This window comes from Paramisgurnus dabryanus, chromosome 14 (genome assembly GCF_030506205.2).
Source record: "Paramisgurnus dabryanus chromosome 14, PD_genome_1.1, whole genome shotgun sequence".
Taxonomy (NCBI): domain Eukaryota; kingdom Metazoa; phylum Chordata; class Actinopteri; order Cypriniformes; family Cobitidae; genus Paramisgurnus; species Paramisgurnus dabryanus.
The window spans coordinates 16,048,733-16,075,154 of NC_133350.1; the positions used below are offsets into that span (position 1 = coordinate 16,048,733).

Below are 26,422 nucleotides of genomic sequence, written 5' to 3' on the forward strand. Positions count from 1 at the left end.
GTTTTTTTTTATTATTTATTTTATAATTATTATTATTATATTAATTATTTTTACACGTACTGTTATTTACATTTTTGTATTTATAACCTATTATTTATTTAATATTTATTTGTTTGTTTGGTGGGTGTTCAGTGCATCTGCAACCTATCAACACTGTGAGCGTCCTAACGAATGTGTGATGATCTGGCTACAGCACCTACAACTCACGTAATGATAATCAATCTGGAAGCTGACGGGCGATGGGATCAACGTGATACTAAAGGTTGGTACATTTTTATAGACTATTTGACACTTTTTAATTAATATCGTTTGTACTTGCCCCACAAAATTAACAACTAGAAACAGTTCGAAAATAATATTACAGTAAAAGAATGTGGTGTTTAAGGAACAACTTGGTACATCCCAGATACTTAAAGAATTTATATTTAACGTTAGTTATACAACAGATTAATAATTTTAACACAATCGTGAGACGATCAGATGCGCTGTTAAATGAAGATGTATCAATTTTTATTATTTATTAAACATTTTAATATATTTTTTATTATAATTTAAAAACTTAAGAAGAGCGTTTGCCTAACATTGCATTTCTAGACGACTTTTCAATATGTATTGTATTGTATTCGCATGTAATTACAAATAATGCATAATTATACAATTAGTCACAAAATTATTATTACAAAATTATACACATAGTGTATTTCGTTTTGTTTGCCCAATCTTTAATTAAATATCCAATAAATGCAAAGTTTTAAATTCTACCTTTTTTTAACAAATAACAAGGTTATGATGTTTAGAACGAGTGGTTCTCTCTCGCGCCAGGTGTGTGTGCCACAGTTTTATGACAATTAAATATATTTATGACAATTAAACTTTCTGAAGTTTGATTCCTTTTAATTCTATATTTAATATAAATGTATAATTTATATTAGATTTATCAGCACTGTGTAATTTAATGTTTTTGTTAATAAATAATAATAATAATAATATAATTTTCATTTGCATTTTCATTGGAGTGGGGGCACAAAGAGATGCACCTACAAGGGGTGCTCCAACTAAAAAAGTTTGAGAACCACTGGTAGCAGGGGGTGTAGCCATCATCTTAAAAATGATGGTTACAGGGACATGTATATGTATATAGTAAATCAAATAAAGTAAACTGTGACATATTAATAATTTCTTTATACAGTGGTCTACCAGAAACAAAATATTGGGAGCAAAAAAATATATTTAGACACTTTGACCTGACCAAGTGTTTTTTTATTCAAGATGAATTTGTTCTGCAAATAAACTGTGAAAATGTGTGGAATGTTGAAGGTGTCTGAATACATTAAGATTTGACTGTATATGTACGTTGTATGTATGTATGTATGTTTGTTTGTATAATATTTCCCCCTGTGCATGATCTATGTCCATGACTGATAGAAAGAAAGCAAGCGTGTAAGCAAACGCTGGACTGATGGGTTGCTGAAATTTATTGCCCTCTTTATATCTATGCCACTTATCTCTGTCCAACACAATATGTTTGCCAAATGGAATGAGATTAATAATAGATTAATGATTCTGACACTTTTTATTTTATAGTATTTTTTGCTGATGGTGTTTCTTTTTCTTTTTGCATATTACATTTATTGAGTATAATATAATAGATTTATATAGCCTAACTCTGTAATGAAAACATTGATCAATGAAGATGAATTAACAATAAAAAAAAGAAATGGTGTTCACATTAAAATATAGTTCTTTATTATATCAACATACCAAGTGTTTTCTTCATCTACAAGTATTTTACGGTTAGTTTTTAATATATGCCACAAACTATGGCACATTTATTCACTTTGCTTCCTGTGTTTGAATATTTAATGACATGGTTAAGAGTTCAAACGGCCCTGCTTTCTTACTCTGCATCTTTACATTTTCTTATACTTGTTGTAGGGAATACAGCGAGAGGAGATTAAAAAGATGGATTGTGACTGTGAGAAGAAATATGGTGGCTGTTCACTACATAGATCAAAATCTAGCTTCCATGAAGATGACCCTCAAATGAATTCAGTTCCCAGCACATCAACTTTGCAGAACCCTGGTAAGACTTTCTGTTCTTTTTACATATAGAGAAAAAAACTTTAACTTATAATGTGGTTATTGTTTTACAAAGAGTTCCCTGATGCGAAAGACTTAGAACGTACTAGAATAGTGAATAGTGAACTGTCTTCAACCGATGATCTTTCCGGGAAGGAAAACTCCTGTCTTATTCCTAGTCTTGTAGGGAATGTCCACTTGCATTTGGTAAATAATAAAATCCTTAAGTAAGAAAACACTTCTCAAGAGTGTGTGAAACATAAATAATAAATATGGATTCCCCCCTTTTTTAGATTTAGAAGTGCATATCAAAAAAATCCCAGTGGAACTGAAAAGGTCATTTCAGCACGTTCGCAAACCTCCAGACAGAGACATCTGCTCCTCTGATAGTCTTCCAGTCTGCACACAACTATCTGCCAACCACTTTAAAGATTCGCATTCCAAAACAACACACCGCCATCGTGGATTCAGCCAATCCTCTGTATCCACATCAAAAACCCAGCAAAGCCTGAAAGCCCCTGCGGAAGGTAAGCAACATCATTTCTGCCAACACCTCAAATTACAGTTGACTGAATGAAGTGAGTGATTCAATTTTTATGACGTCTAATGCATTATAGATGCACCTGAAATCATCGCTAATAGCTTTCACTCTTGTCATTAGAAATTTAGTTCAATTTATGAGGATGCAAACTCTGTTTTGGAAAGGTGCAGATAAGTAGTAGCCTCTTAAACTTACTCAAAGCAGGTCAGCAGTTCTACAATATAACCAAATTGTGTATCAGCCATTAATCAATCTTTTTCTATAAAAATAAATGACATTGTTTTCTAGATCTGTGTGCATCTTTCCTCTTGGCCTGTTTGTTCTGCAAGTTTTGGGATTGCGTGCTGGCCGTTGGAGACGGGTGTCAATACTGCGTGGCATCTCTGTGTTCATCTATCTGCAATAAAGCATGTTGTTGCAACCCTTCCACTTTGGAGACCTTCATGGATTTTTGCCCATGTTGTGGCTGCACTGAATACATGGAGGCATGCGGTTGCAGTTGTGCAGATACGGCCCTCGACTGCTCCGTCTGTGATCTCTGTTTACAGACGACAGAGTGTTTGGAACTAGGCATGGAACTCTCTCAGCTTCTGTTTCATTAACTGCTCATGAAATCTCACATTCACTTATTTAGGGAATGCTAAAAAATGATGATGTCACATGCATGAAAGTCTGCTGGTTGACTGTGGCTGTGATATTGCACTGCTGCATTTTATACTGCATTTTATACATAACTTAACCATACAGATATGCTGTCACTTGCACCAGAATATAATACTCAAAGTTATTTGTCCAGTAATTTTATTTATTTCATTTCTACAATTAAATCTTCAGTCATTGTTCATGTCTACTGTGAAAATGTGACCCTGTCTGTGATATTCAGGCTAAAGTCTTGATTTCAATCATTATTTTCACAATAATTTACGTTTTTGACATGACCATACTGTCAATATATTAAAGAAATCAAGGTTATATTTTCACAGAATGTTCTTTACATTACGTCGGAGGTTTTATGTTGAAAAAATTCTTTAGCTAGGTTTTCAAAGGCAAGGGTCACAAACGTAAACATTTGTTTGTATGATCAGTTGAATCTGTTTACCTTTAAAAGGTCTTGCATATTTCACAAATGTACGTTTCATGCGGATGTGAATTGTGAAATAAACGTCATTGTGGTGAAACCCAGGAGAATTGCATTAATAATAATAATGTATGTGTGCTAAAGATTTATGGATTAAAGAGATCAGGCATGATCAAGATCCATTTTCTCATTAGTTTATTTTTGCAACACACATGAAATCCAGAAAAAATCCAATTAAAAATATTTTTATTATTTATAATTTTCTGTTATACATGATGTTTCCCTTTCAGCTTTCAAGTACAGATATAATGAAAGTAACAAAACTGCAGCAGCAGAGGGGGGCAATTTAATAAATTTTAATAAAAGTCCTTAGATACCCAACTATTGTCAGTACATTTACATAATTTCCCATAATTTTATTTAAATTAAACACAATTGTGTGCCTAGAAAAATATGGCAATTGCATCTCTTACTTACAACATTCAAGTTTTGGAATATATTATATATAAAAGTGTTTTTATTTATGTAATTTCACACATAAACATACATTCAACTAGAAACTAAGGACCTTTTCCAAACTTTCAAGACTCATTTTTTATTGTTTTTTTATAATTTCTAAATAAACTATGTTTGTTCCTTAATGCTAAAGGCACATATATGAGAGTGTCATCACACTGTTTAATCACAAAATAAGTTATATTTGGTTTTGGCAGTGTTAAAACAATATTTGTGCACTCTCCAAAACAAAAGGTGCAAAAGTTGTCACCGAGGCAGTATGTTTTTTAAAAAGTACACATCTGTACCTAAAGAGTACAATTTAATACCTCGCAGGCACACATCTATCACATAGACTGTTTTAAAGGTACCATCCCAGTGACAGCTAATGCATCTTTTGTCTAAAAGTCTCTCTTTCACATATGGTACAGAAAATGTCATAATTGCAGGTAAATGTGCCGATTAATGCTGGTTAAAAAAGCACTTTACAGAGAGGTAGCTTTTGAAACGTACACCTGTAAATTTGTATGTCGCTTCAACCTGGTTGAAGAGCAACCGCACCATTACATTTCTGTTTTGCAAAGTAACATTAAAAAAAGATCAATTGAGTTAGGCCTAAAGGGTGTGTTGTAAACTGCAATAAACTGGTGTATATATTTCAAAACAGTTGGTTAGTAGTAAATGCAACAACTAAGCTGTATGTCAAGACAACAAAGAGTGTTAAAAATAGACTTTTCTAAAATACGCAAGTAAATATTGCTTAAACCTTTTCATTTTAAAACAAATAATGTCCCCACTTTATCCATGCTATTTTCACAATTCTGAAACATCCCTTTGGTACAATAAATGTCTATAAAGTGACTACTCACTCCACACTTTAAATATCTGCACTTGCATGCTCTGAATGCAACGTCTAACGTAATACAATGACATGAATTACCCTTATGGCAACACTGCTATGCCTAGAACAATTATCTACAAAAAGCACAAACCTCCTACATTTTAGCTACAAAAAGGCTAAAAGTTTAGGTATCAATTAAAAGTTTAATAAAATTGGGATTGACTGCCTGGGAAACTATTTGTATGTGAAACATCACAAGATTATGGGGAATAGGACAGTAACATTCAATTGTGCCCAAGACAATCTTACACTAACATGTAAAGTGATTGAATCTGTATTATTATGACATCAAATGCTGCATTTAAATATGTAACAAAATATTTGGGCAGTTAAATTGTAGACACATTGTGTACATGATCATGTAATTACGGATAATATGTTTTACGGGTGTTATTTTAAAAAGGAAATGGTGAGCACATCATTCTGCCTCCTGGCTTCTGACATCATTGATTCCTGGTTTGAGACGATAAATATGATCATTAAGAGGTCAGTACAAAGCCAGAAAAGGGGTATAATTTAGATAAGGGGCCACATGAAGGTCACACACAAGAATAAGAGTGCACAAACACACAAATAATGGTCAGTTAGGTCACAAGTCTTCTTCCATGTTAAAGCTACTCCTGCTGCTGGAGGCACCGGGGGACACTGGGGAGAAGAATGGATCTGAAGATCTGACGGTAGGCATCGAGCACCCCTCATCCATCAAAATGTCACCGAGACCCACGTCAGAGTAAAGATTGGAAGCCGAATGGTCGTCCAGATCCGCAAAGCTGAATGTATCCAAATCAAGAGGGCCGCTTACAACCGCCCCAGCCGGAGAACTAGGAGATATTGTGAGGAAGGGAGAAGTCTGTGCCATGGCCCCATCCAAAGTGAGCAGCGTCTGAGCTTGGCTTTCCACAGCACTGGGTTGCAAAGACCGGTTTGCCTGGGATATCTGCTGCTGCTGCTGGTGTTGCTGAAGAAATGAAGCGTCTGAGCCCAGGCCAGGAGACATATGAGTAGCAAGACCATGAACCCGGGCTTGCATCTCTAATTCCTGTGCGCAAACAACAAATGGTATAAGAATTCATCTTTATAAAGAAATTAAAGCTTTTCTTGATTAAAAAGCAGCTGCATGATATTGAAAAAAAATGTATATGCGAGAACTTGCAAAACAATTTGATACAATAATGCTTTGTAAGTCTATAAAATCAATTTAAATGATATCAAAATATTTTAAAACTGAAAATCTGCCTCTGCTATCAACATACAACTTTGACTACATGTAAGGCATGAGGACTTTTTGGACTGTGCTGGAATACGCAGCCGAAGACACATTTTGAATTTGCGCCCCTCGGATGAGCAGTCACAAGCCGCGACTGCTCATCCGAGGGGCGCAAATTCAAAATGTGTCTCAGGAGTGTCGTGTGTTGTTGTTTTTTCAAAATATGGGTTTGTTGCGTCATGTGAACCATGTGCATCACGTGTTTTGTCAAAATATGTGCCTGCTGCACACGTGTCAAAAACGTTTATGATAAAAGAGACGCTCACGTTCACAAAGTACACACAAGACACTCCCTTAACAGTAAACTCTGATTACGCATGAGATTATGTGAGTATCTAGCAAACGTGAGCGTCTCTTTTATCATAAACCCTTTAGACGCATATGCAGCAGGCACTTATTTTGACAAGACACGTGATGTACATTGGATCACTCGATGCGCAGAACACATATTTTGAAATTACGAACCACACAAATGACGGGCTACATACATGTTGTGACAAATGAGAGAGCTTTTACCATGTATCATATACCTGTATGCGAAGCAGCAGGGTCTGGTTGGCTTGTTCCAGCTTTTTCTGCTTCATCTCAACATCTCTGGCTCTCTGTTGCTCTTTTTGAAGTTTTCTTATGTAATCAACAGATGCCTTTAAAATGGTTCCCTTGTTCCAACGCATCTCCCTATCAGTTAAGTATACGCTTTAGATAAAAGCAGTAAATCAGTCAAGTGATTGCCATGTAAAATTATTTTTCAACCAATTTTATAAAAGATGAATCAAGAATTTTAAACTTACGGATCACTGGATTTTGGTATAAGAGCTCCTAACTCCTTAATTCTGTCATTTATGTTGAATCTTCTCCTTCTTTCAACTGTGGAAAGAACAACACAGTTTCAGGCTGTCCAGTGAAAATATAACAATATACCAAAACAATAAATTAGTGGAAACCGTGTCTTTAAAACTCACTGAGATTATGATTATCTTTCTTCTGTCTGTCTTTCATGAGGGCTCTTGCCTCTGAATCTAAAAATGAAGAGCAGTTATTACAACTATTCCATAAATTTAATATTATGTATTATTATAAAAAAATACATGTAAAGTACTGTGCAAATCCTTAGATCACCATGCCACAATTAAATTTGTTGTTTTTGCAATGTTATAGTGATCATATGTAATATAATATATAATCAAATATAGTACACCCAGAAAATATAAGAAATGTGTATATAGTATTAAAAACTGTATAAAAATGTAAACTGATGTGTCAAGTTTTTAGGGTAAACTCCCCTTCCACTTGAGCAATAGCAGAAAAACTGCAGGATCTATTAAACCTAAATAAAATTAAATCCTAATTTCTAATTTTAAAGAAATTAGTCTTTTTACGTCATTATGCTCAAAAACGCTCAAAAAGGGTTTAGTGCCAAGAGAGGTCACACTAAACACCGACGATGCCTAAAGAAGACATTTAGTTCTTAAAAAAACATATTTCTTTTATTTTCTGTTTGTATCTCAATAAAATAGATTGAAAAATAAATATAGATGGACACTAAAACTTCTAAAACAACAAGTCTGGTGGTGGTGGTGGCCTAAGACTTTTGCACAGTATTGTATATCATTTGAACATTATAATTGTGCAAATTATTACCAGTTAGTTCCCTTTTGATGTTAGCCAGATCTGCAGGACAGGAGTTGCTGACGGTGATAGTGGGGGTCGCCATGCCAGGACTGCTGTAGACATCCAGAAGGTTGCCTGGTAGCTAAAAAAAAAAAAAAAAAATTGACACATGGTATAGCAATATAATGATTTTATCATCTAAAACTTGCAAATATAACTTTACTTCAATCAACTACGGAAAAACCTTTTGCCACTTAACGAAAAGCGAATAGAGATTATATGCAACTTTTATTTTGCTGATACAAATATGATCTCATATTCACAATTCACACACTCAATGCTACAAATTTTTTTTATTTAATTTTACCTGTCTGTTCTTCCTTTTCTTTTCATATTCTTGCGATACAATAAAAATCCTCATTGTATGTCAAACCACTCTCGCCATTACATATTCCTCCACAATAGCCCAAATATCAAATCTTTCACCAGCAGTTTTTCTCAGGGTGTTTCTATCGTGTACCCCTGCACTTAGACTCCACCCAGACAATTCCTGCATGGCAGGTGTTAGTAGTGCGTCAGAAGTGAATGTTTATGTCCATTGCTAAAGTGGAAGGCATTTATGCCCGTCTCATAAGTGCAGTGGTTAGCACTCACTGTTAAGAGGTATGGGCATTTACTATCAGGACATTATCTCCCCTTAGCTTTCAGAATCACGTGTGGTGGTTTACCACAACTACAGTTGGCATTCAAAGAGGCTTTCATTCTGAACATCGCCTCGAATCATGAATAATAAAGATGATCGTTCGGCTTACCGTGTTTGGAAGTTGCAGCCTTGAATCTAGCAGTGACATGATGTCATCATTTAAGCTGGACTCGAGGCTAATGATGTCATCAATCACATCATCCATCTGAGGGATTACCATAAACGTTTAGAATGATTACCACAGGTAAAAAAATGTATGTCTAAATGTTAAGAATAACAAAATCCAAAGCAGAAGTACTGTATGATAAAATCTGAAGATATGTTTAAGATGCTAGTGTGGTATTTAACACTAATGCAACAAAGCTATTGAGAGGTCAAGCTAAATTAAAAAGCTGCCCATGTCTTCTACTAACAGCCGTATGAGGATATTAGCTGTGTTCTGGTTGGAGATGTTGTACCTCTTCTTTGTTGGAGCCCAGGTTTAGATGTGCCATTGGACTGTTGGGGGCACTGCTTGCCGAGGGTCCCATCTCAGGTGCGGAACTTGATTGTAGAACAGGGGACACACCAAGGGTTTGTGTGGCAACTTTGTTGCCTAACGTGGTGGATAAGTACTGTTTTACTTGCTGCCTTTGAGCCTGCTGGATGTGGTACTTAGTTGGGTTTTCAAGATGTGTTTGCACCTACAAAAAAAAGATGTTTTTTTAAAGGATCTTTGACAATTACATTGTCGTCTTGCATTAGTAATAAAGAAAAGGAAATTTTGCAACTTTAACAAAGAGGAATTCAACTTGCACCACGTCTACACTGGATGCATGTGGCATTTTGTAATACCTGTACATCAAATCTAAATTGCTTGAGTAATAATCAATAGAGCGTTCTAGACAACTAGATGTGGGAATGCATGCAGGCCATACAGTGCCATCCATATGTATTGGAACAATAAAGGAAAAATTACTTTAATTATGAAATGAGGAGTATGAATATAAGCATTGATTTCAATCTTTGACATGGCCTTACTCAGTCAAAATTAAATATATCAGGGTTAAATTTTCACAAAGTGTTCTTTACCTTATGTAAAAACAGGAAATCACATAAAAATTATTTTAAATGAGTTTTCACAGGCAGGATCTTTCTCAACCCCGAGACATATTTACCTTCAGAACTTCCACTGGTACTTGAGCTGGAGGAGGGCGGGCAGCCATGGGTGGGACCGTGACGGAGATGGCTGGAGTAGATTCTGTGGGTCGGAGCTGAGCGACAGATGCCTGCTGCTGTGCTTCCCTCCTCTCCTGCTCCTGTGCCTGCTCCCGCATCAGCTGTTGCCGTAGCAACACTCTGGATGACATGGCTACGCAGGTTCCACAGGTCCAATATGAGAAGAATTAACAAACTGCAATGCTGAAAGCATGGACGAGAAAGTTTGTAATACTCCAAACTTTGTATATTATATAAGAAAGAACTGATGGAGATTAAGTTCTCCTTTTAGATAAAGGGGGGTTAAGGAAAGGGGAAACATAACTGAGCTGAGTCATCATACAGAAATAGTTGCTTTCATAGTGAAATTTAATATGTGGTCTTTGTACAGAGTATTAGCAAACAGATTTACCTCATACTTTTTATAATGATTTATGTTTTTCTACTTAATCATAAACACATTTTAGTACTTGACAACTGTAAATTCAAACTAAGTAACAGGAAGGAGTTGAAAAGAAAGTACACTACAACTACCCTTTTACCCAAAACTATGATTGCATAAATTAGCTAAATGACAAAATACTACATATAAACAATAAAGATATATACATAAAACTAGCTTGGTTAAACTTATACGTGAGTTAAAAGCACATTTATTAACGATTGAGTAAGTATTATCTGACTATAATATAAAACTTAGTCATGGGGAAGTACAGAATTTGCCAGATGACAGCTAACCCAAATAGTACACCACATTCAGTGTTAATCTTTACAACACACACGTCTTTCTATTTCAGCAAAACAAAACCCAAACACTACGTTACTCTGAAGCTAATAATAATGCAACATAAATACGAAAAACTTTACTAGATAACTATGCTAGCAAAGCTGTTATGTAATACATGGCGACATTAGCTGAAGTTGAGGAAGTTTTAAACTTAAACTAAATGTACGTTTGTACTAGTTATTACAGTAGTATAACAACGGTATAATACCACAAAACATTCGAAGTGTTGTACTTTACATGCAGGGAACATTTATTTTTGAAAACATCCAGCTATTAGCGCTATGCTAACTTGCTAGCCGACATGTCGACCAACGTCATTTGGCACGTTGCCTGAATTTAACTTCGTAACCGCTGGATTTAAGCAAACATAATTTGATCATCTTTCCCAGGCGTTTTATTTCGACAAAGTACAAAAGCAAAGTAAGTAAGGTTACCTGGTTTGTGTTAGCAGGAGTTACGCGAGAGTGATGAAGTAATCGCCATTACTCGCGCGAGGATTTCCTTGTTTTTGATGTGTCAGTCAGGCAGTCTGTCAGCTCATTTTAACAACATCACTCTCTTATAATCTCCCACGTTTAATCTCTTCTTTTTTCAATGCAAGACCCCGTATTACCTCACAATTGTAACCTTTACAGATTATTATGCCAAATTTAGCATCTGTCAAAACTTCAGACACGCCCACAATTCTTTTATTACTGCTTTCCACACCATTTCAACTATTCATGCCTGCTCGTCGTATTGTTAGTGCACTTAAATCCGACAGTGTTTTATATAGATGTTTGTGTCAGTATATTAATGCTTTATGTGATAAACTGATTGACAGTATAAAACAACCAAAACAAGTGCATTGACTGGGCATTTAGTCAGAAAGGATATGGATAAGAATCATTTTTTTTTACCACAAGGATAAATAGAAACACACTGTCATTTAAAGTCACTCGAAACACCCACAGTTAAACATTAGTCCAGAGAAAATATGATTTATTTTTATATTTTAAATTGTACATTTAAATATACAATTAAGGTCTTGATTTACTGATCACATTAGCTGTCAGTGAAGGAGAAATTTAAAGCTGATGTAAGTGAATCTGAAAGTTTGGTGCCCAGTTTATCTATAGGGGAGAAAAAAGTGAAGTTGTAAAGCACAGCTTAGGCCATAAAAACAAAATGCTATTATATGCATATTTTTAATGATAGGGGGTCTTACCAGCTCTTTTTTGCTGCTTCTTTCTTTTTTTGTTGGCTGCCAGAAGTGCCTGGCCTTGCAGCAGTGGGTCAACATCCAGGATATCTTTTAAGTCCACTGGCTTTGGGCCTACTGCTTCAACTCCACCACCAGTTTTTGCCTTTTGGACTTTGAGCTCGATTGTCATTGGTCCAAACTTAAAAATAATATTTGAAAGTGACATTAAAATAAGATGTCTTTACAAAAGGACACCAAAACATTTTGGTGCATTGAAAAAAAGCTTGTCATGTTCTTGTATTCATTGATGTAATTGATACCTCTGGATCCTCATCTGCATCCATTGATTCAGCTGGGTCTTGGAGGTCAGGGTCCTCTGAAGGTTCTTCCATTTGTAGCTCCTCTGGTTCTCCTTGACCTCCTTGTGTCATTCCAGATGTAGCCATGCAGAACCCCATCTGTGCGTCCGATGTGCCACATTCTAAATTGGTCAAAAAATTGAAAATTATTATACCATCAAATTGTATATATATTAATGTAAACAAATATGGTTTACCAGCCAATGCTTCCAGATTGCCCTTCTCCAGTTCATCCCAATCAAATGCTTTGCCCATCTCAGCTACAATCTCAGCACTGACATGTGTGGGCAGCATGTGTGTTTCTGGAGGATGTGTGAAGTAACTGATGCGACCCCTTTAACACACACATTAACGGTTATAGTTTATAATTTTTAAAGATATATGGATGAGTGAAAAAAGTCCTTAGTACCCCAAAATCCATCATCTTTAATTTGATTTAATTAAAAGTGACATAGAATGATTGAACGGGGTATTTATCCTTGTTCTGTGATGTGACATGTAGACAAAAATGTTTTTGTTTGGGTCTGTAATGCCTTAGAAGCTTCCTAAAAACTTCTCTCAAATAGCTCTATTAGGGTGGGGGATTTTAAACAAGTGGTTTTGCACCTATTTGGCTCCCCCTACTGGCTTAACTTGCAATCTCATTACTGATTGGCTGACTTTGCTGCCACTCTTACAATGTAGCCAATTATTTTAAAGTGGAGGGGCAGGGAGATGGCTGTGATGTCATAAGCATCAGTTTTTCAGATTGGGCCGTTTTCTGGCTGACGTTTCTAAAAGAGGAATTTCTATGAGACTGAGATGTTCAGCATGTTTAGCACTTTTTGTATGTTTGTGAATGCGGGTAGACTACCATTATTCAACAAAGACAAGGTAAAAATTGTTTTTCATTCTCTGTCCCCTTTAAATATTCCTTAAAGGTAACCAATATAACCCCAAACGTACCCCGTCCAATCCATAAGAACACTCTTAGCAGCTTTATCAGTGTCAGGCAGTCCTCCCTTCCTGAGTTTTCCTTGACGACGAGCAAGTAAGGCCAGGAACTCATGTACTGTCTGGAAGTCTGCAATGCCATAGTGTTCTATAATCTATACAAGATAAAAAAAAAACTGATGAGGGAATCATTTAACAAAACTGATTAATATTAAAATTGGCTAAAATTCCTGTATTAACCATTGCTACCTGTTTTTTATTGCAGCGCCTCAAGATGGCTTCAACAGGGGGAATCGGGTCCACTAGTTGCTCAATCTTCACACAATTTCGAAGTATCATGGCAGCATCGCTGGTTGAGGTTGCCATGACAATACCAGGACAATCTAACAGTTTAATGTGTTTGTCTAGATGAACCTCCTGTAAACACCTAAGAAACAGCTCAATTTAAGGGAAGCCGAGGAGACTGAATGATTAAAAACAAATGGACTTACAGAAAATACAAAGAAAGGTTTTCACGTACTTAGTAACTCCAGGTGTAGCACCGACATTGCAAGCACGAGCACGCTTCAAACTGTTTATTAAACTGCTCTTTCCCACGTTAGGAAAACCTGAAACATATAATAATTCATATAATGGGAATATAGTGCCATGCAATTTAATTTACAAAATAACATTAACTGGGTTTCCATCGAAATGTGAAGCGAATCTTGGGTACGCTTGTGTACGTTTTCATCATCATGTTTGCGCAAATGACTGTGTTATTGGTAACCCGATTTGACAAGTTATAAATTAACTAGGAGTGTAGCTTGTAATTGCAAAACTGAATGCTGTGCACAGAAAAAGAAATGTAGAATTTTTGATGCATGCACTAGGGCTGCACGATAAATCGCATGTGATTGTCACGCGCATCTCGTCAGTAAAGCCGGTTCCTTGTTTAGTAATAAATTCTATCTCCTGCTTTCAGATGGAGCGACATTTACTACACAGAGCCGTAGTTCACTAACAATATGGGAAATATTGCATTCATAATCGCAGGTGATTCATCCGCGATTATGAATGCGATATTTCCCCACTTGGGGCACAAGGGCATTGCGACGACATCGAGCCCCAAACATGGGAAAGACAATGTCAGCTGATACAGCTGGACAATCAGTCACGTGGGTTTAATGTTCACTACATCAGAATTTATTTGGCAAATTCATTTCCATCTCCCATTATTCGCATTTACTCTTTTTCGTATAAGTCAAAAACCACCTCAAGAGAGCATAAAACTTTTTTGTGAATTAAGGGATTTTTTAATTGTGTTTCCATCACCCTTTTCTTATGCGATACTTCAAAATGTTTATCAAATCAGTGTAATGGAAAGCCAGCTATTGGCTCAACTTTTGAGAGAAACTCACCAACCACTCCTACAGTTATGGCAGTTTTTATATCCAGATTACGGCAGTAGTTTCCTAGTAGTTTCATTAGACAATCTGCTCCGACACAAGCGCTGCTTCCAAGGAGTTCTTCTGTAGCCTGAGTTACAGGCACACGGCTGCGTTTCTGCAAAAATAAGACAAAATGCTTCTTTAAAAAATCTTTTTTGGTCAATCAATGAATTTTTTTTTTTACAAAGACCAATAATAAAATGTCCCACTACAGTAACTCTCACCAAATTTTTGTTCTGCTGTTGCGTTGATGATTTGAAAGCCACAGTGGGAAACTCGTTGCGAAGATACTTGATCCATTTTTCTACAATGTCCTTGGACACTAAATCTTGAAGCCGAAAAGGATGAAAATATGTGTTTTTCTTTTTGCAGCAAAGTGCATTTTTATGATGTAGAACATGGGGAAAAAACTTCTTACCAATTTTATTTAAAACAAGCACAATTTTCTTATTGGTTCCACTCTGGACAACAGCTTGCTCAACCTGTGGACAGCGACACCCTAAAGGGTCTCTGGCATCCAGAACCTCTAAAATAACATCTGCTGCCTCTATTACCTGCCATGAAAAGAAAAGTTAGTTTTCATTTTCAGAAACCCAGCACTAGAGGTTCACATTCAGAAGTTAAGTGGTGTCAAAAATAGTTTAGTAGGAAAAACAGTACCTTTTTAAATTCTCTGCAGTACGCTTTTCTGGAGTTCTCGGTTTCAAAATTGACATGTTTCTCTAAGTTTTGCATTTGTAGTTCCTGTACAAAGTCAATATAAAAAATATAAATACAAATACATTTTTATTGTGAAATCACATAAAAAATTTAAATATTGCTTTCTCCAAATGAATGCTTGCATTCTTATCCTTAATAAATTGCATGCATACTGACTCTCTGTTCAAACTCTTTCTGCCGTAGCTGAATGTCTTTCTGGAAAGTGTCTAGACTTCTCCTCTTCATCATCTCCTTATCTCTTGACAATTTCTGCCTCTGCTGTTGTTCTTCCATCTAGAAAACATTCATAGGAGTCAAGATGACATATTTTACATTAGCATTTACAAATGCAACCTTCCGATCATTGATATAAATAAGTCTTCATAAAAATTGCCTTTCTATTGTGTTGGGGTATCCAAGAAAATGTTTGAAGTACAAATTAGTTTAAACAGTGTGTAAAACGTATGATGTGTCATAATGTCACGTTACTATACAGTATATATTGTACTATAAACTTTGTAAGATAGATAGATAGATAGATAGATCTCACCCTTTGCTTTCTGAGTTCAGCTTGTCTCTGACTGTGTTCTTTGAAGATGCGCACATTAGGTAAGCCAGGATCTTTCCTTCCAGTCTGAGACTTCTGCCCATCTTTACCCTTCAGAGACCAGAAGCACAAATGACAGCCAGCATAAATGACTTGTCTTACCTTTCTGTTTAACATTACACGTTAACATTAAACAACACGTCATCTGCACCCTGAACTAATAATGAAAAGCTCAACGTGACACTGATTTGACACAAAGTTAGCTCGTAGGCTAAATTATGTACCTTTTTACCGCATAACCCCAGCCGTTTCGCTCGCTTTTGTTCTGTAACAGAGTTAAAGAAATGTAAAATATACACACTTTGTTAGCAAAACTATATAATACAGTATAAGTGAAACTTAGGCAAGCGTTACAAATACTCACTTGCTTTAGACATAACTGCACGTGTGAACCATGTACGTAGCGTGAAGCCAGCAACGAGCACTAGTGATGAGCGAGTCACCCGAAACTCGGATCATTTAACCCGATCCCTAAAATGACTCGAGAACCATGAGTCCTTAGTGACCATTAACCCGAGTCAGTTGAGTCCTCTCAGATTTTGCATTAAAAATGAGAAATTGTATCAAACACAAAGCTCTTCAAATGTTTACAACATAATTACAACAAATAACTCGACATAAGCTGCCATAGGTTCTATAACTTGCAACAACGAGCTAATTTACATCACCAAATGTCGACTGGGGGTACCGAGTGAACCAAAAGCTGCTATTCCGGATCATTATTTCTTGCAGCTCCGAGTCCGAGTACTAAGGGATGCGTGCGCGCGGCAATGAGTTGGTCTGCGGCTCGGGGATTCACACAGAGAGTGACTCAACTCATGGAGCTTGAATCCTGGGCTAGGAGAAACAAGCCTTGCTCGTGTTGTTAACCCACTGACTCATGTAGGCTAATCTGTTGAAATATTTGACTGGCACAATGTTTTGGGTAGAAGCTGCAAATGTTTAACATTTTTAAATACGATGACTGCTGCAGCAGTGCTGCTGGAAAGATCCGCCACCGACGGACGTACACGGCTCCTCTTGTTGACTGAGTCACTCAGAGTGACGTGAGTGGTTCACTCACAGGACCCGTGCAGGAGCGGGCGAGCGGCTCTGTCTGGGACTCACTCACAAGATTAAAACGAAGCCTATCGTGGATCTTTTAAGTCAATCTGAAACAGGACACGTTCCTCTCACGTCCAAGTCAACCAAAGCCTGACATCTTCTAAATGTGGTGTTGATATATTTGTCGTTATGAAATGAAACTAAACACACCAAACTTTTACAATTATGTTATTGATAATGTTACCACGGGCATGCATGTTTTTTACGAGTTCCTCAGGTCACATAAGCCCTTTTTTGTGAGCAGAGGAGTCATAAACTCGTAGCTGCACGCGTGATCCGAGTTGCTTGGTTGGCATTAGTATGACTTAGCGATTGGAATTGGGAGATTTTGACCAAGTGACTCAAGTGACTCGAGTGACTCGCACAACCCGGATCATATTAGTGAGTGACTCAGAATAACCCGAATCCTTAAAAAGATCCGGGTTGACCATCACTAACGAGCACCCAATTTTTCACAATAAAAGTAAACAGGTTACGCTGGAAAAATCATTGTGCGAGGTTTTTAATGAAACTCTTTAAAATAACTCTTATTCTGGAAAGTCATGACAACGAAGTAAACACAGATTTTAATTGTTGCAGATTTTTGTTTTTGTTTTTATTGGATTAATATGCATGTCACCTGAACACTTATGCTATGTCAAAAACTGAAAAACATATTATAAAAATCTGACTTTTTTTTTTTTTTTAAAGTGCTTCTATCAACATAGATAACGTGAAAAAAACAAGCAACTTAGTTTTGGTAAATTCTCTGCAAGCATGTAAAATGGGTCATTGAAATTTGGCTCCCCTTGTGATGTCAGAAGGGGATAATACTGCCCCTTAATCTGCACTATCCAACCACGGCACAGCCATTTAGTTCAGAGATCAGCTCATTTGCATTTAAAAGGACACACCCAAAAATGGCGCATTTTGCTCACACCTACAAAGTGGCAATTTTAGCATGCTAAAATAAATGATCTGTATGGTATTTTGAATTGTTATATTTAGAAACTACACATACGTACTCTGGGGACACCAAATATTTATTTGATATCTTTAAAAAGTCTTGTGAAATATACCCTTAAAGGCAACATAGAGAGTATCCCAATAATTGCTAATTGCAGCGATCCTCTCCTGGAGCCAGCACACCTGGCATACCATATGACCGGAAGTAAAGAGATATTGTTGAGATTTGCACGTTTAATCAAAGAATATGAGGCCACATAAATAAAAAAATAATGAAGCTCACAGATAAGTCATTTGTAAAAAATACCACAGTATTCCAAATCAAATTACAGTTTTTCGTTTTATTTTCATGGTGACTTTAAGATGGTGTCTGAGAATACAGCCAGTTTCCAAGTAAAGTTTTATAAATGATAACATTCTAGGAATGTTCAGGAAACTTTAATTGTGAGCTGGAAGTCACAATGCCACAACAATGTACAAGATGTGCAGCAGGTTTTAAAGGGACACAAGGCAGCATTTTTATGTTAATAAATCATCTTCGTAAGTCGGTATATGGTTAAATGACTCATTACATGACGAATGAAGACTCTCTCGCCCGCCCCTACCGTCTGTAGGAAGAATACCCCACTTGCAAGTTCGCTGTATCCGACCCGGTGTCCTTCAGTCTCGTATAGTCTTAGATATAGAACGCATTTACTCCCAGACACTAGGGGGAGCTAGTAGAGAAATAATACTCAGACTTGCCTTGTGTGCCTTTAAGCCCGAGATACACTGCAAGATTATTGGCTGTCCCAGACAAAAGATAGCCATCGTGAAACAATCGTCACGATTTTTGTGATCATGGGCCACAATTTGTGGCTCTTCATCGGTGGCCCTATGTCGTACAGTGAGAGAGGTTCAAAGACAGCCGTTTTCCCGGTCTTGTGTCCAAAGATAGCCTAAGATAGTTTTCTGACAGTGTCAGAAATTCACCATGATCACTGCACAGTGTGTTTGCTGCTACGATCTACGTACTGGTAGAGGATATGCACGTGATGTCACCTACGACAAAAGTGACTGCGGTTACGCCCACTGAGTGGCAAAAGAAAGAGCGGCAGCATTTGTGTACAGTGTGAAATCAGCAAAAACACGGAGAAAACGCATCTAATTTGGAAAAAGCTGTTGTGCGATAGACTGTACTAACAGGTTAACAAGAATTGTTAAATGGATCGTCCATGCCAACTTCCACTGACCACAGGTGGGTTGAAAAGTTGCTAGGGTCACTAGTATCAAGTGCAACTAAATTAGATTTTTGCTGGTAATTGTCAGTTATACTGACATTTCTGCGGCCGCCGCTAAAACAGCCAGCCATTTTGTTGAAAATTTTGCCACACAAAGGAGAAGTAAATCAGCAGTAGCCATGTCATGTATGTAAAATTGTGGGATAAAAAATCCTATAAAAATACATGAAATACACCAATGAATACTCTTATTCTGTGTAATTGCAAAGTTTTGTCAGTGAGCCTTCATTAAAAACACCCATTATGATGAGCCTTGTGTTCTACAAAGGTGGGATGGTTAGGCAAGACAAACATATATGTCAGGAGAAGCAATCCCTGCTGAAAAAACAGCATCAAACCAGCATGGACCAGCATGGGAATTATGCTGGTCTATGCTGGTTTAGCTGGTGGTCACAGCATACCAGCACCAAAACACAACATATGCTGGTATGACCAGCATGGGATGCTGGTGCTAATGCTGGTTTAGCTGGCGCTAATGCTGGTTTGTTGCTGGTTTAGCTGGTGCTAATTTGATGCTTTGTTCACTAGCAAACCAGCACCAAAACACAACATATTCTGGTCTTGCTGGTATGCTGTTTTTTCAGCAGGGATGTCTGGCCATATGCCAATGTCCACAGACTACTGGTTGTTTGGAAAGTTGTTAGGGTCACTAAGGCCAACTAAATTCTATTCAAGTTGATAATAGTCAGTTTTACTGGCGTTTTTCGCAACAGCCGCTATGAAAACCAGCCATTTTGTTGAATGTTTTGCCACTCAACAGGGCGATTTCCGGCATGGTCACATGAAAAAGTGACGTCAAGGCATTTGTTTACAAAAAGCGCATGCTGGTGACGTTGCGCTAACGTGTGACGCAGCCGTCAGCTGTTGTACCTGAGTTTAAACGATCCAAGTCGCACATCTTAGGGCAAAAATCCTGCAGTGTATTCTGGGCTTTAGAGGCACATGGCATTTGAAATCCCTCCAGAACATGTACCGATGGCTTTTATCTATAAGATCCCATTGCATTTAATGTTAATACCTTCTTGCCTCTGCACTCCTGCAAATGCATTTACACACACAGGTGCACAGTGTTTTAATCTAATGAGTTCTGCAGTTAAGCCTCCCAGCAAAAGTTGTGACTTGACTGGCCAAGTGAAATCCTTTACCCACCTGTGTAGGCTTACATGCACTTACAAGATGTTACATTGCATAATGTATTTGCATCTTTACAAAACTTATGCAACAAAATATATCCCATTTTAATACACTGTATATGCCCAGTAAACAAGTGCATCAACTAAAACCCAATTTTACATTTAAAAAAATGTTTAAAAAAAATCATGTTAAAATAACAAGCACACTTTAAAACTTTGCACTAAAAAATGTCTGGACTTTCCATAAAGAGGAAGAAACAGTGCAGTTCAATTAAATAAAGTAATGAATTAAGATATGAAAAATAGATAGTAAAACTCACAATTTGTAAATGGGTTTTAAAATGTAAATAGAAAAGACAAAACATATCATTTTGCTGCATGGTTTAATTTACATCATAAAACATTATTACATAAAAATGTATTTTTTTTCTTTTTTTTAAGTTTGCAAATGCATCTACAAAACAAAGCATTGTGAGTTAAATACTACTTTATACATTGTTCATTGAACTCTTTTTGAATTGTGTCAGCATATTTTGCGATATTTCATGAAAAACTTTTGTTAAACGTTCTCATGAATAGATTGAAAAAATAAACTCTTCAAGTTTTACCAAATGGTGTTCAGTCAGAGTTCAACATTTCCCAGGACACAAAAATTGTTTTAAAGCATTTTAGCTACATACTGTATGTAGATTTGACACAATTGCAAGTCCAGTTCTCTGAAATAGTTTTCTCTGTCCTTTTCTTGAATTGAAGCCAAAAATGTCAAAAAAAGGTTTATGCAGGAGCCACAGAAGACACTTCTGTTTTGGATGTGGACACCTCAGATCCATCATCAACTTTCTTTCCAAAGAGCTGCATGATGCATACACGGAACTGCGAAAACAAAGCAAAAATATTTTTTTATTTTTATATATATATATATATATATAAAACCTTGAACATACAGCAACTGTTTGATTATGTGTGTAGAAAGCAACTTCACCTGTCGGTTCATGAAGACATAGATGATAGGGTTGTAGATGGTAGCGCTCTTGGCAAAGTAAGCAGGCATAGCTGCTGCCAGTGGGTGGAAGGCATAGCCCGGGTTTGCTGCTCCAAAGCAGACAAAGAACGTGTAAGGACCCCAGCAAACACAGTAGGCCACGATCATGACAACCACCATTCTGGACACTTCCTTCTCAGCTTTCTGTGTAGATTCTGAGTCTTTCTGCTGCTGAGCGACCTGTGGGGAGAAAAATGCAATGCCTGTTCTTAGTGCCTTTTTTATTACCTATTAGAAATTGATATGCTAGCAATATCCATGTGATAACTTACACTACGAATGGCCAGCCAGACAGCGATGTAGCAGAGAATGATGATGCCCAGTGGGATAATACAGCAAGTGATCATCAGTGTAATCATGTAGGACCTAACACCAGGGTCCTCATTTCCACTGAAGACATCAGGACCACATGAGGTCTTAAGACCATGAGGCCAGTATCTGTGAGACAAGAATAGATATTAGAAGGCATGCTTATCTTCTGTCTACATTTATGCCTAAAGCCCATGTAAAGTCTGATGTAGTTTGTCATACCACAGAAAAATGTGTTATTAAAGGGACACTCCACTTTTTTTGAAAATATTCTCATTTTCCAGCTCCACTAGGGTTAAATATTTGATTTTTACCGTTTTGGAATCCATTCAGCCGATCTCTAGGCCTGGAGCTACCACTTTTAGCATAGCTTAGCACAATTCATTGAATCTGATTAGACCATTAGCATTGCGCTCGAAAATAACCAAAGAGTTTTGAAATTTTACTTTTTAATTGTAGTTACATTGTGTACTTAGACCGACAGAAAATTAAAAGTTGCGATTTTCTAGGCAGATATTGCTAGGACCGATTTTCTATGCAGATATTGCTAGGACTATACTAGCAACTTTTAATTTTCTGTCGGTCTTAGTACACAATCTCACAACAGAAGAGTCAAGTTTTAAATTGGAAAAATATGGAAACTCTTTGGTTATTTTTGAGCGCGATGCTAACGGTCTAATCAGATTCAATGGATTGTGCTAAGCTATGCTAAAGTGGCAGCGCCAGACCCGGAGATCAGCTGAATGGATTCCAAAACGGTAAAAATCAAATGTTTAACTCTAGGGGAGCTGGAAAATGAGTATATTTTCAAAAAAAAAGGGAAGTGCCTCCTTAACCACCCAGCCAAATTTAAATAAAATCTTACAATCTTTGTAATGTGCTTCAGCAAAATAATTTTAAAGGGGCCATGTCACAGGACTTTTTTAAGATGTCAAATAAATCTTTGGTGTCCCCAGAGCACATATGTGAAGTTTTAGCTCAAAACCATATAAATAATTTATTATAGCATGTTAAAATTGCCACTTTGTAGGTGTGTGCAAAAATGTGCCGTTTTGGGTGTGTCCTTTAAAATGCACATGAGCAGATGAAATTCAAACACTGATCACAATGATGGTGGTTTGTTGAAATTCAAACTCAATTGTTCTGTGAATTATTTTCTCTCTGCACTAAATAGCAGTGCTGTGGTTGGATTAAGGGGTGGTTTTATTATAATAAGAGCTCCTTATGACATCATAAGAAGAGCCAATTTTCAACGACCTATTTTTTCAAGTGCTTGTAGAGAATGGTTCACCAAAACTAAGTTACTGGGTTGATCTTTTTCATATTTTCTAGGTTGATAGCAGCACTAGGGACCCCATAATAGCACTTAAACATGGAAAAAGTCAGATTTTCATGCCATGGCCCCTTTAACATTTATAATGTGTTCAGAAAAACAAAATCTGAAATTATTATACACTCATTTTAAATGAGAAAAAAATGTGTACTTGTATTAATAAAAAAATATAATTGCTTGTCTTTATTATTCAAATTAAGAGACAGTGAGGTGAAATGATTGTACCTGCTCCACCCAAAGATGGGGGGTGCACACCAGAAAGCAGACCAAACCCAGGAGAAAATAATTCCAGCAGATGCCCATTTTGCATCGAACTTAACATTTCCAAATGGTTTGCAGACAACAACCCATCTCTCCCATGAGATTACAGTCAAAGACCACAGACCAGCAATACCTGTTGATTATTGGTATATGTAAAGACATTTCCAAATATACGCATATAAGGATTGAACTTTGCGATTATTTCATCTCTTTTAATCTAATTGACTATGCTTTGTCAATGATGATAGTACGCTTAACCTACCACATGTAGCGACAGTAAAGCCTTCAAAAACACACATGGGATGTCCGAGAATAAAGTAGCCGAAGATCTGGTTGGTGACACTGATGGTGCTGGCAAAAAGCGTCTCTCCAAGATCAGCTATAGCGAGGTTGACCAAGATCCAGTTGAGAGGGTGGCGTAGCTTCTTGAATTTGGCTGTGGCCACCAGCACCAGGCCATTGGTGAAGACAGAAGCAACGACTACGAAAAACATCCAGCATGTCGAGATATTGTACACCCATCGAGGGGCGATGTGATAGTTGGGCCCCTCAAAAGGACCTGTGAATAGTTATAGAAATGTTACTGAAGAATTCATAGTTTAAATAATATTGGCCTTATTTAGCAAAGTTCTTAAAAACTTTTCTAACCCCTTGTGTTATTGCTGTTAGTGTAGGTGAAAATAGAGTCCCTTGTCGTGTCGTCATCTCGTCGCCTGGCAGCAAATACTGCATTTCCCCACTCCATTATTTAACCTTAGCGGATACATGAATTTGAAAAAAAAACTGTCATCACCTATTCACAAAAACATATCAAATGAAATGAATGTATAAAAATCAGTTTATACCTGTCACTGGATTCTGTTCTCCCTAAGTTGGTGGTTGGCCCCTACTTTGCTTCTGATCTTCTGTTTGTGGTTGAGATTGCAACCAACAAACTGACAGACAGGGTCAGAGGCATTTTATACCAGCTCATCGTCATAAAGATTAGCACTGTAACTAAATGACGTGAAACAAATTAAGGTTAACTGGGAGGTACGCCGGACGCCCCCTAACAACACAGGATGCAAAGACCTTCCTAAAAAGATACAGGATGAAAGCACACGCCCTCACATACGCTTCTGCACAGACGTACGGGTCAAATAGACACTCGGTGTCAAAAGGTAAGATCTCGATTTGAGGTTAATCTTCCTTAGATAAGAAGTTCTTTTAGTGTCATGTTCTAGTGGATATTGCTTAGCCACCTCAGGCTTAAATGAAGAAATTGCAATTGACTTGCTCTTCTTATTTGTAGACTTTCAAGTGACATTTAAGCTTCAAATCCTGTCTAGTGCAATGAAACTTACTGAAATGTAATAAGTGGATCCAAGGGGTTTAATCACACTGCCCTTACATGTTCTTTTCGTTGAGTGAAACTTTATGGGCATTATGGGAAAAGTTTGTAAAAGTGAATGTTGGTACACTTTTGAAAAGGTAAGGGCTTGGTTTAGGGTGTATTGCATGTAATTACGCATAAATTAATGTTATAGCATGGGGCTGTTGAATGCTTTATTCTGATTGGTTAAGAAATGTTCCATTATCTTTCGATAAACAACTGACCTGTCAAATGTCTTAAAGGACAAGTTCGGTATTTTACACTTAAAGCCCTGTTTTCAGATTGTTTATGATGAAATGGAACGGTTTTGACTGAAATTTGGACATCTGATGCTGGCCCGAGAATTTTTCGGTTGTTTGTTGTATCAGCCCCCACCTCTACAATGGCTGCATAGGTGCACTGGAACAATCCTTCCTAAAATGCATTAAACTTTCGTTTACAAAGACGTGAAACTCATCGAGTGGTCAGGGGTGTTCACTGATATGCTCACACAAAAATCGCTGCAAAAGATGCTTTCCAACAGGTGATTTACCATTCGTTGTCAACTTGTGGACCTATTTTTCCAAACACCTCACACCCGTACATTCTTCCGTTGAGAGCTTGAATAATAGACACTCCAGCCCAGTTTGTGGCGATAATCCACCTTTGCCAATTGCAAGAATACAAACAACTCCATTTCCGTTTCCGGCAGCGAAGTAATACCGTACCTCACAGCACATCTAATACAAGTCAATGGAGTTGGACAGAAACTACGATAAAACCTGTTGGAAAGCATCTTCGCCGCGATTTTTGTGTGAGGATATCAGTCAACACAACTGACCACTCAGTGAGTTTCACGTCTTTGTAAACGAAAGTTTAATGCATTTTAGAAAGGATTATTCCAGTGCACCTATGCAGCCATTGTAGAGGTGGTGGGGTGATACAATAGAAACCGAAAATTCTCGGGCCAGCATCATATGTCCAAATTTCAGTCAAAACCGTTCTATTTCATCATAAACAATCTGAAAACAGGGCTTTAAGTGTAAAATACCGAACTTGTCCTTTAAAATAACCACCAGAGCAATGCCTGTGGTAACTGTGGTATAAGGCGAATAATTAACTCCGGTCCTTTAAATAAAGTAAGGAATAATTGATGACGGGCTATTTAATTATTTGAAAATAATGCACATCCAAGGTGGTAATGCGGTTACACCGCGGGTGTGCATTATTTTTAAATAATTCAAAGGACTGTAATATTGACGGAAGTTTAAGCGAGAGAGAGAGAGTAGTCAGGAGTGATGATGTTGGAATTGTTTGGTGGCTTCTTAATTCTGAAAAACGGTGGTGTTTTCCTTTAACTGACCACATACAGAAACAATACAGCCTTCAAAAACACACATGGGATGTCTGAGGATAAAGTAGCCAAAGATCTAGCTGATGACACAGATGGTTCTGGCCAAAAGAGTCTCTCCAAGATCAGCTACAGCTAGGTTGACCAAGATCCAGTTTAGAGGGTGGCATAGCTTCTTAAATTTGGCTGTGGCCACCAGCACCAGGCCACTGGTAAAGACTAAAGCAACAACTACGAACAACATCCATATAAGTCTAGATATTGTACACGCATTAAAGGGCTAAGTGTGATAGTTGGGTCCCTCAAAGGGATCTGGAAATGAGAAATTAAGTTAACTTATTTTGTCGTCTTAAATGAGTGTATTATGTCACTCTGACATCACACATTTTAATGACCTATTTTTTCACAAGCTTGGAGAGAATGATTTACCGAGACTAAGTTAC

The 26,422-nt window shown here is 37.1% G+C and overlaps 4 protein-coding genes across 5 annotated transcripts; 1 reads left to right on the top strand and 3 right to left on the bottom strand.

The window, feature by feature from the left end:
- Window positions 1–176: 176 nt before the first annotated feature.
- On the top strand, window positions 177–3,839 carry LOC135719416 (uncharacterized). Its single transcript, XM_065242103.1, has 4 exons — window positions 177–262; window positions 1,936–2,083; window positions 2,379–2,606; window positions 2,909–3,839. Exons 2-4 carry the CDS (start codon window positions 1,963–1,965, stop codon window positions 3,220–3,222), a joined length of 663 nt encoding a protein of 220 aa, XP_065098175.1. The 5' UTR covers window positions 177–262; window positions 1,936–1,962; the 3' UTR covers window positions 3,223–3,839.
- Window positions 3,840–3,876: 37 nt separating this feature from the next.
- tfe3b (transcription factor binding to IGHM enhancer 3b) lies at window positions 3,877–11,409 on the bottom strand. 2 transcript variants are annotated; one of them, XM_065241254.2, is made up of 9 exons: window positions 11,094–11,409; window positions 9,833–10,076; window positions 9,134–9,358; window positions 8,785–8,880; window positions 8,003–8,114; window positions 7,324–7,380; window positions 7,153–7,228; window positions 6,892–7,039; window positions 3,877–6,133 (listed from the first exon to the last, which is right to left on the bottom strand). In XM_065241254.2, the coding sequence occupies exons 2-9, from the start codon at window positions 10,022–10,024 to the stop codon at window positions 5,684–5,686; spliced, it is 1,356 nt and encodes a 451-aa protein (XP_065097326.1). In that variant the 5' UTR covers window positions 10,025–10,076; window positions 11,094–11,409; the 3' UTR covers window positions 3,877–5,683. The 2 variants fall into 2 exon arrangements, with proteins under 2 accessions (XP_065097326.1, XP_065097325.1); XM_065241253.1 differs by having other exon boundaries at window positions 6,892–7,057; window positions 11,094–11,408.
- Window positions 11,410–11,612: 203 nt separating this feature from the next.
- Window positions 11,613–16,289, bottom strand: gnl3l (G protein nucleolar 3 like). The gene is made up of 15 exons (XM_065241252.1): window positions 16,235–16,289; window positions 16,095–16,135; window positions 15,814–15,921; window positions 15,441–15,557; window positions 15,225–15,308; window positions 14,983–15,118; window positions 14,789–14,892; window positions 14,535–14,679; window positions 13,655–13,742; window positions 13,384–13,561; window positions 13,147–13,289; window positions 12,399–12,535; window positions 12,163–12,323; window positions 11,867–12,041; window positions 11,613–11,771 (listed from the first exon to the last, which is right to left on the bottom strand). Exons 1-15 carry the CDS (start codon window positions 16,245–16,247, stop codon window positions 11,704–11,706), a joined length of 1,698 nt encoding a protein of 565 aa, XP_065097324.1. The 5' UTR covers window positions 16,248–16,289; the 3' UTR covers window positions 11,613–11,703.
- Window positions 16,290–20,864: 4,575 nt separating this feature from the next.
- Window positions 20,865–24,022, bottom strand: opn1lw2 (opsin 1 (cone pigments), long-wave-sensitive, 2). The gene is made up of 6 exons (XM_065241255.1): window positions 23,926–24,022; window positions 23,540–23,836; window positions 23,242–23,410; window positions 21,647–21,812; window positions 21,315–21,554; window positions 20,865–21,205 (listed from the first exon to the last, which is right to left on the bottom strand). Exons 1-6 carry the CDS (start codon window positions 24,020–24,022, stop codon window positions 21,107–21,109), a joined length of 1,068 nt encoding a protein of 355 aa, XP_065097327.1. The 3' UTR covers window positions 20,865–21,106.
- Between the last annotated feature and the right edge of the window lie 2,400 nt (window positions 24,023–26,422).

What these genes read in the sequence shown, in the direction of transcription:
- LOC135719416 (XM_065242103.1), top strand. Translation starts at nt 1,963, where the DNA reads ATGGATTGTGACTGTGAGAAGAAATATGGTGGCTGTTCACTACATAGA. An exon ending in ATCAACTTTGCAGAACCCTG is followed by an intron (nt 2,084 to 2,378) that starts GTAAGACTTTCT and finishes TTTTAGATTTAG; the next exon opens with AAGTGCATATCAAAAAAATC. An exon ending in CCTGAAAGCCCCTGCGGAAG is followed by an intron (nt 2,607 to 2,908) that starts GTAAGCAACATC and finishes ATTGTTTTCTAG; the next exon opens with ATCTGTGTGCATCTTTCCTC.
- tfe3b (XM_065241253.1), bottom strand. Translation starts at nt 10,024, where the DNA reads ATGTCATCCAGAGTGTTGCTACGGCAACAGCTGATGCGGGAGCAGGCA. An exon ending in GGCTGCAACTTCCAAACACG is followed by an intron (nt 8,115 to 8,784) that starts GTAAGCCGAACG and finishes TTTTTTTTTTAG; the next exon opens with CTACCAGGCAACCTTCTGGA. An exon ending in CCCTGCTGCTTCGCATACAG is followed by an intron (nt 6,134 to 6,891) that starts GTATATGATACA and finishes GTTTGCGCACAG; the next exon opens with GAATTAGAGATGCAAGCCCG.
- gnl3l (XM_065241252.1), bottom strand. An exon ending in TGGGGTTATGCGGTAAAAAG is followed by an intron (nt 15,922 to 16,094) that starts GTACATAATTTA and finishes TGGTCTCTGAAG; the next exon opens with GGTAAAGATGGGCAGAAGTC. An exon ending in AGAAAGAGTTTGAACAGAGA is followed by an intron (nt 15,309 to 15,440) that starts GTCAGTATGCAT and finishes GACTTTGTACAG; the next exon opens with GAACTACAAATGCAAAACTT.
- opn1lw2 (XM_065241255.1), bottom strand. Translation starts at nt 24,022, where the DNA reads ATGGAGTGGGGAAATGCAGTATTTGCTGCCAGGCGACGAGATGACGAC. An exon ending in TAACAGCAATAACACAAGGG is followed by an intron (nt 23,837 to 23,925) that starts GTTAGAAAAGTT and finishes AACTATTCACAG; the next exon opens with GTCCTTTTGAGGGGCCCAAC. An exon ending in CCCATCTTTGGGTGGAGCAG is followed by an intron (nt 21,813 to 23,241) that starts GTACAATCATTT and finishes CTTGTCTCACAG; the next exon opens with ATACTGGCCTCATGGTCTTA.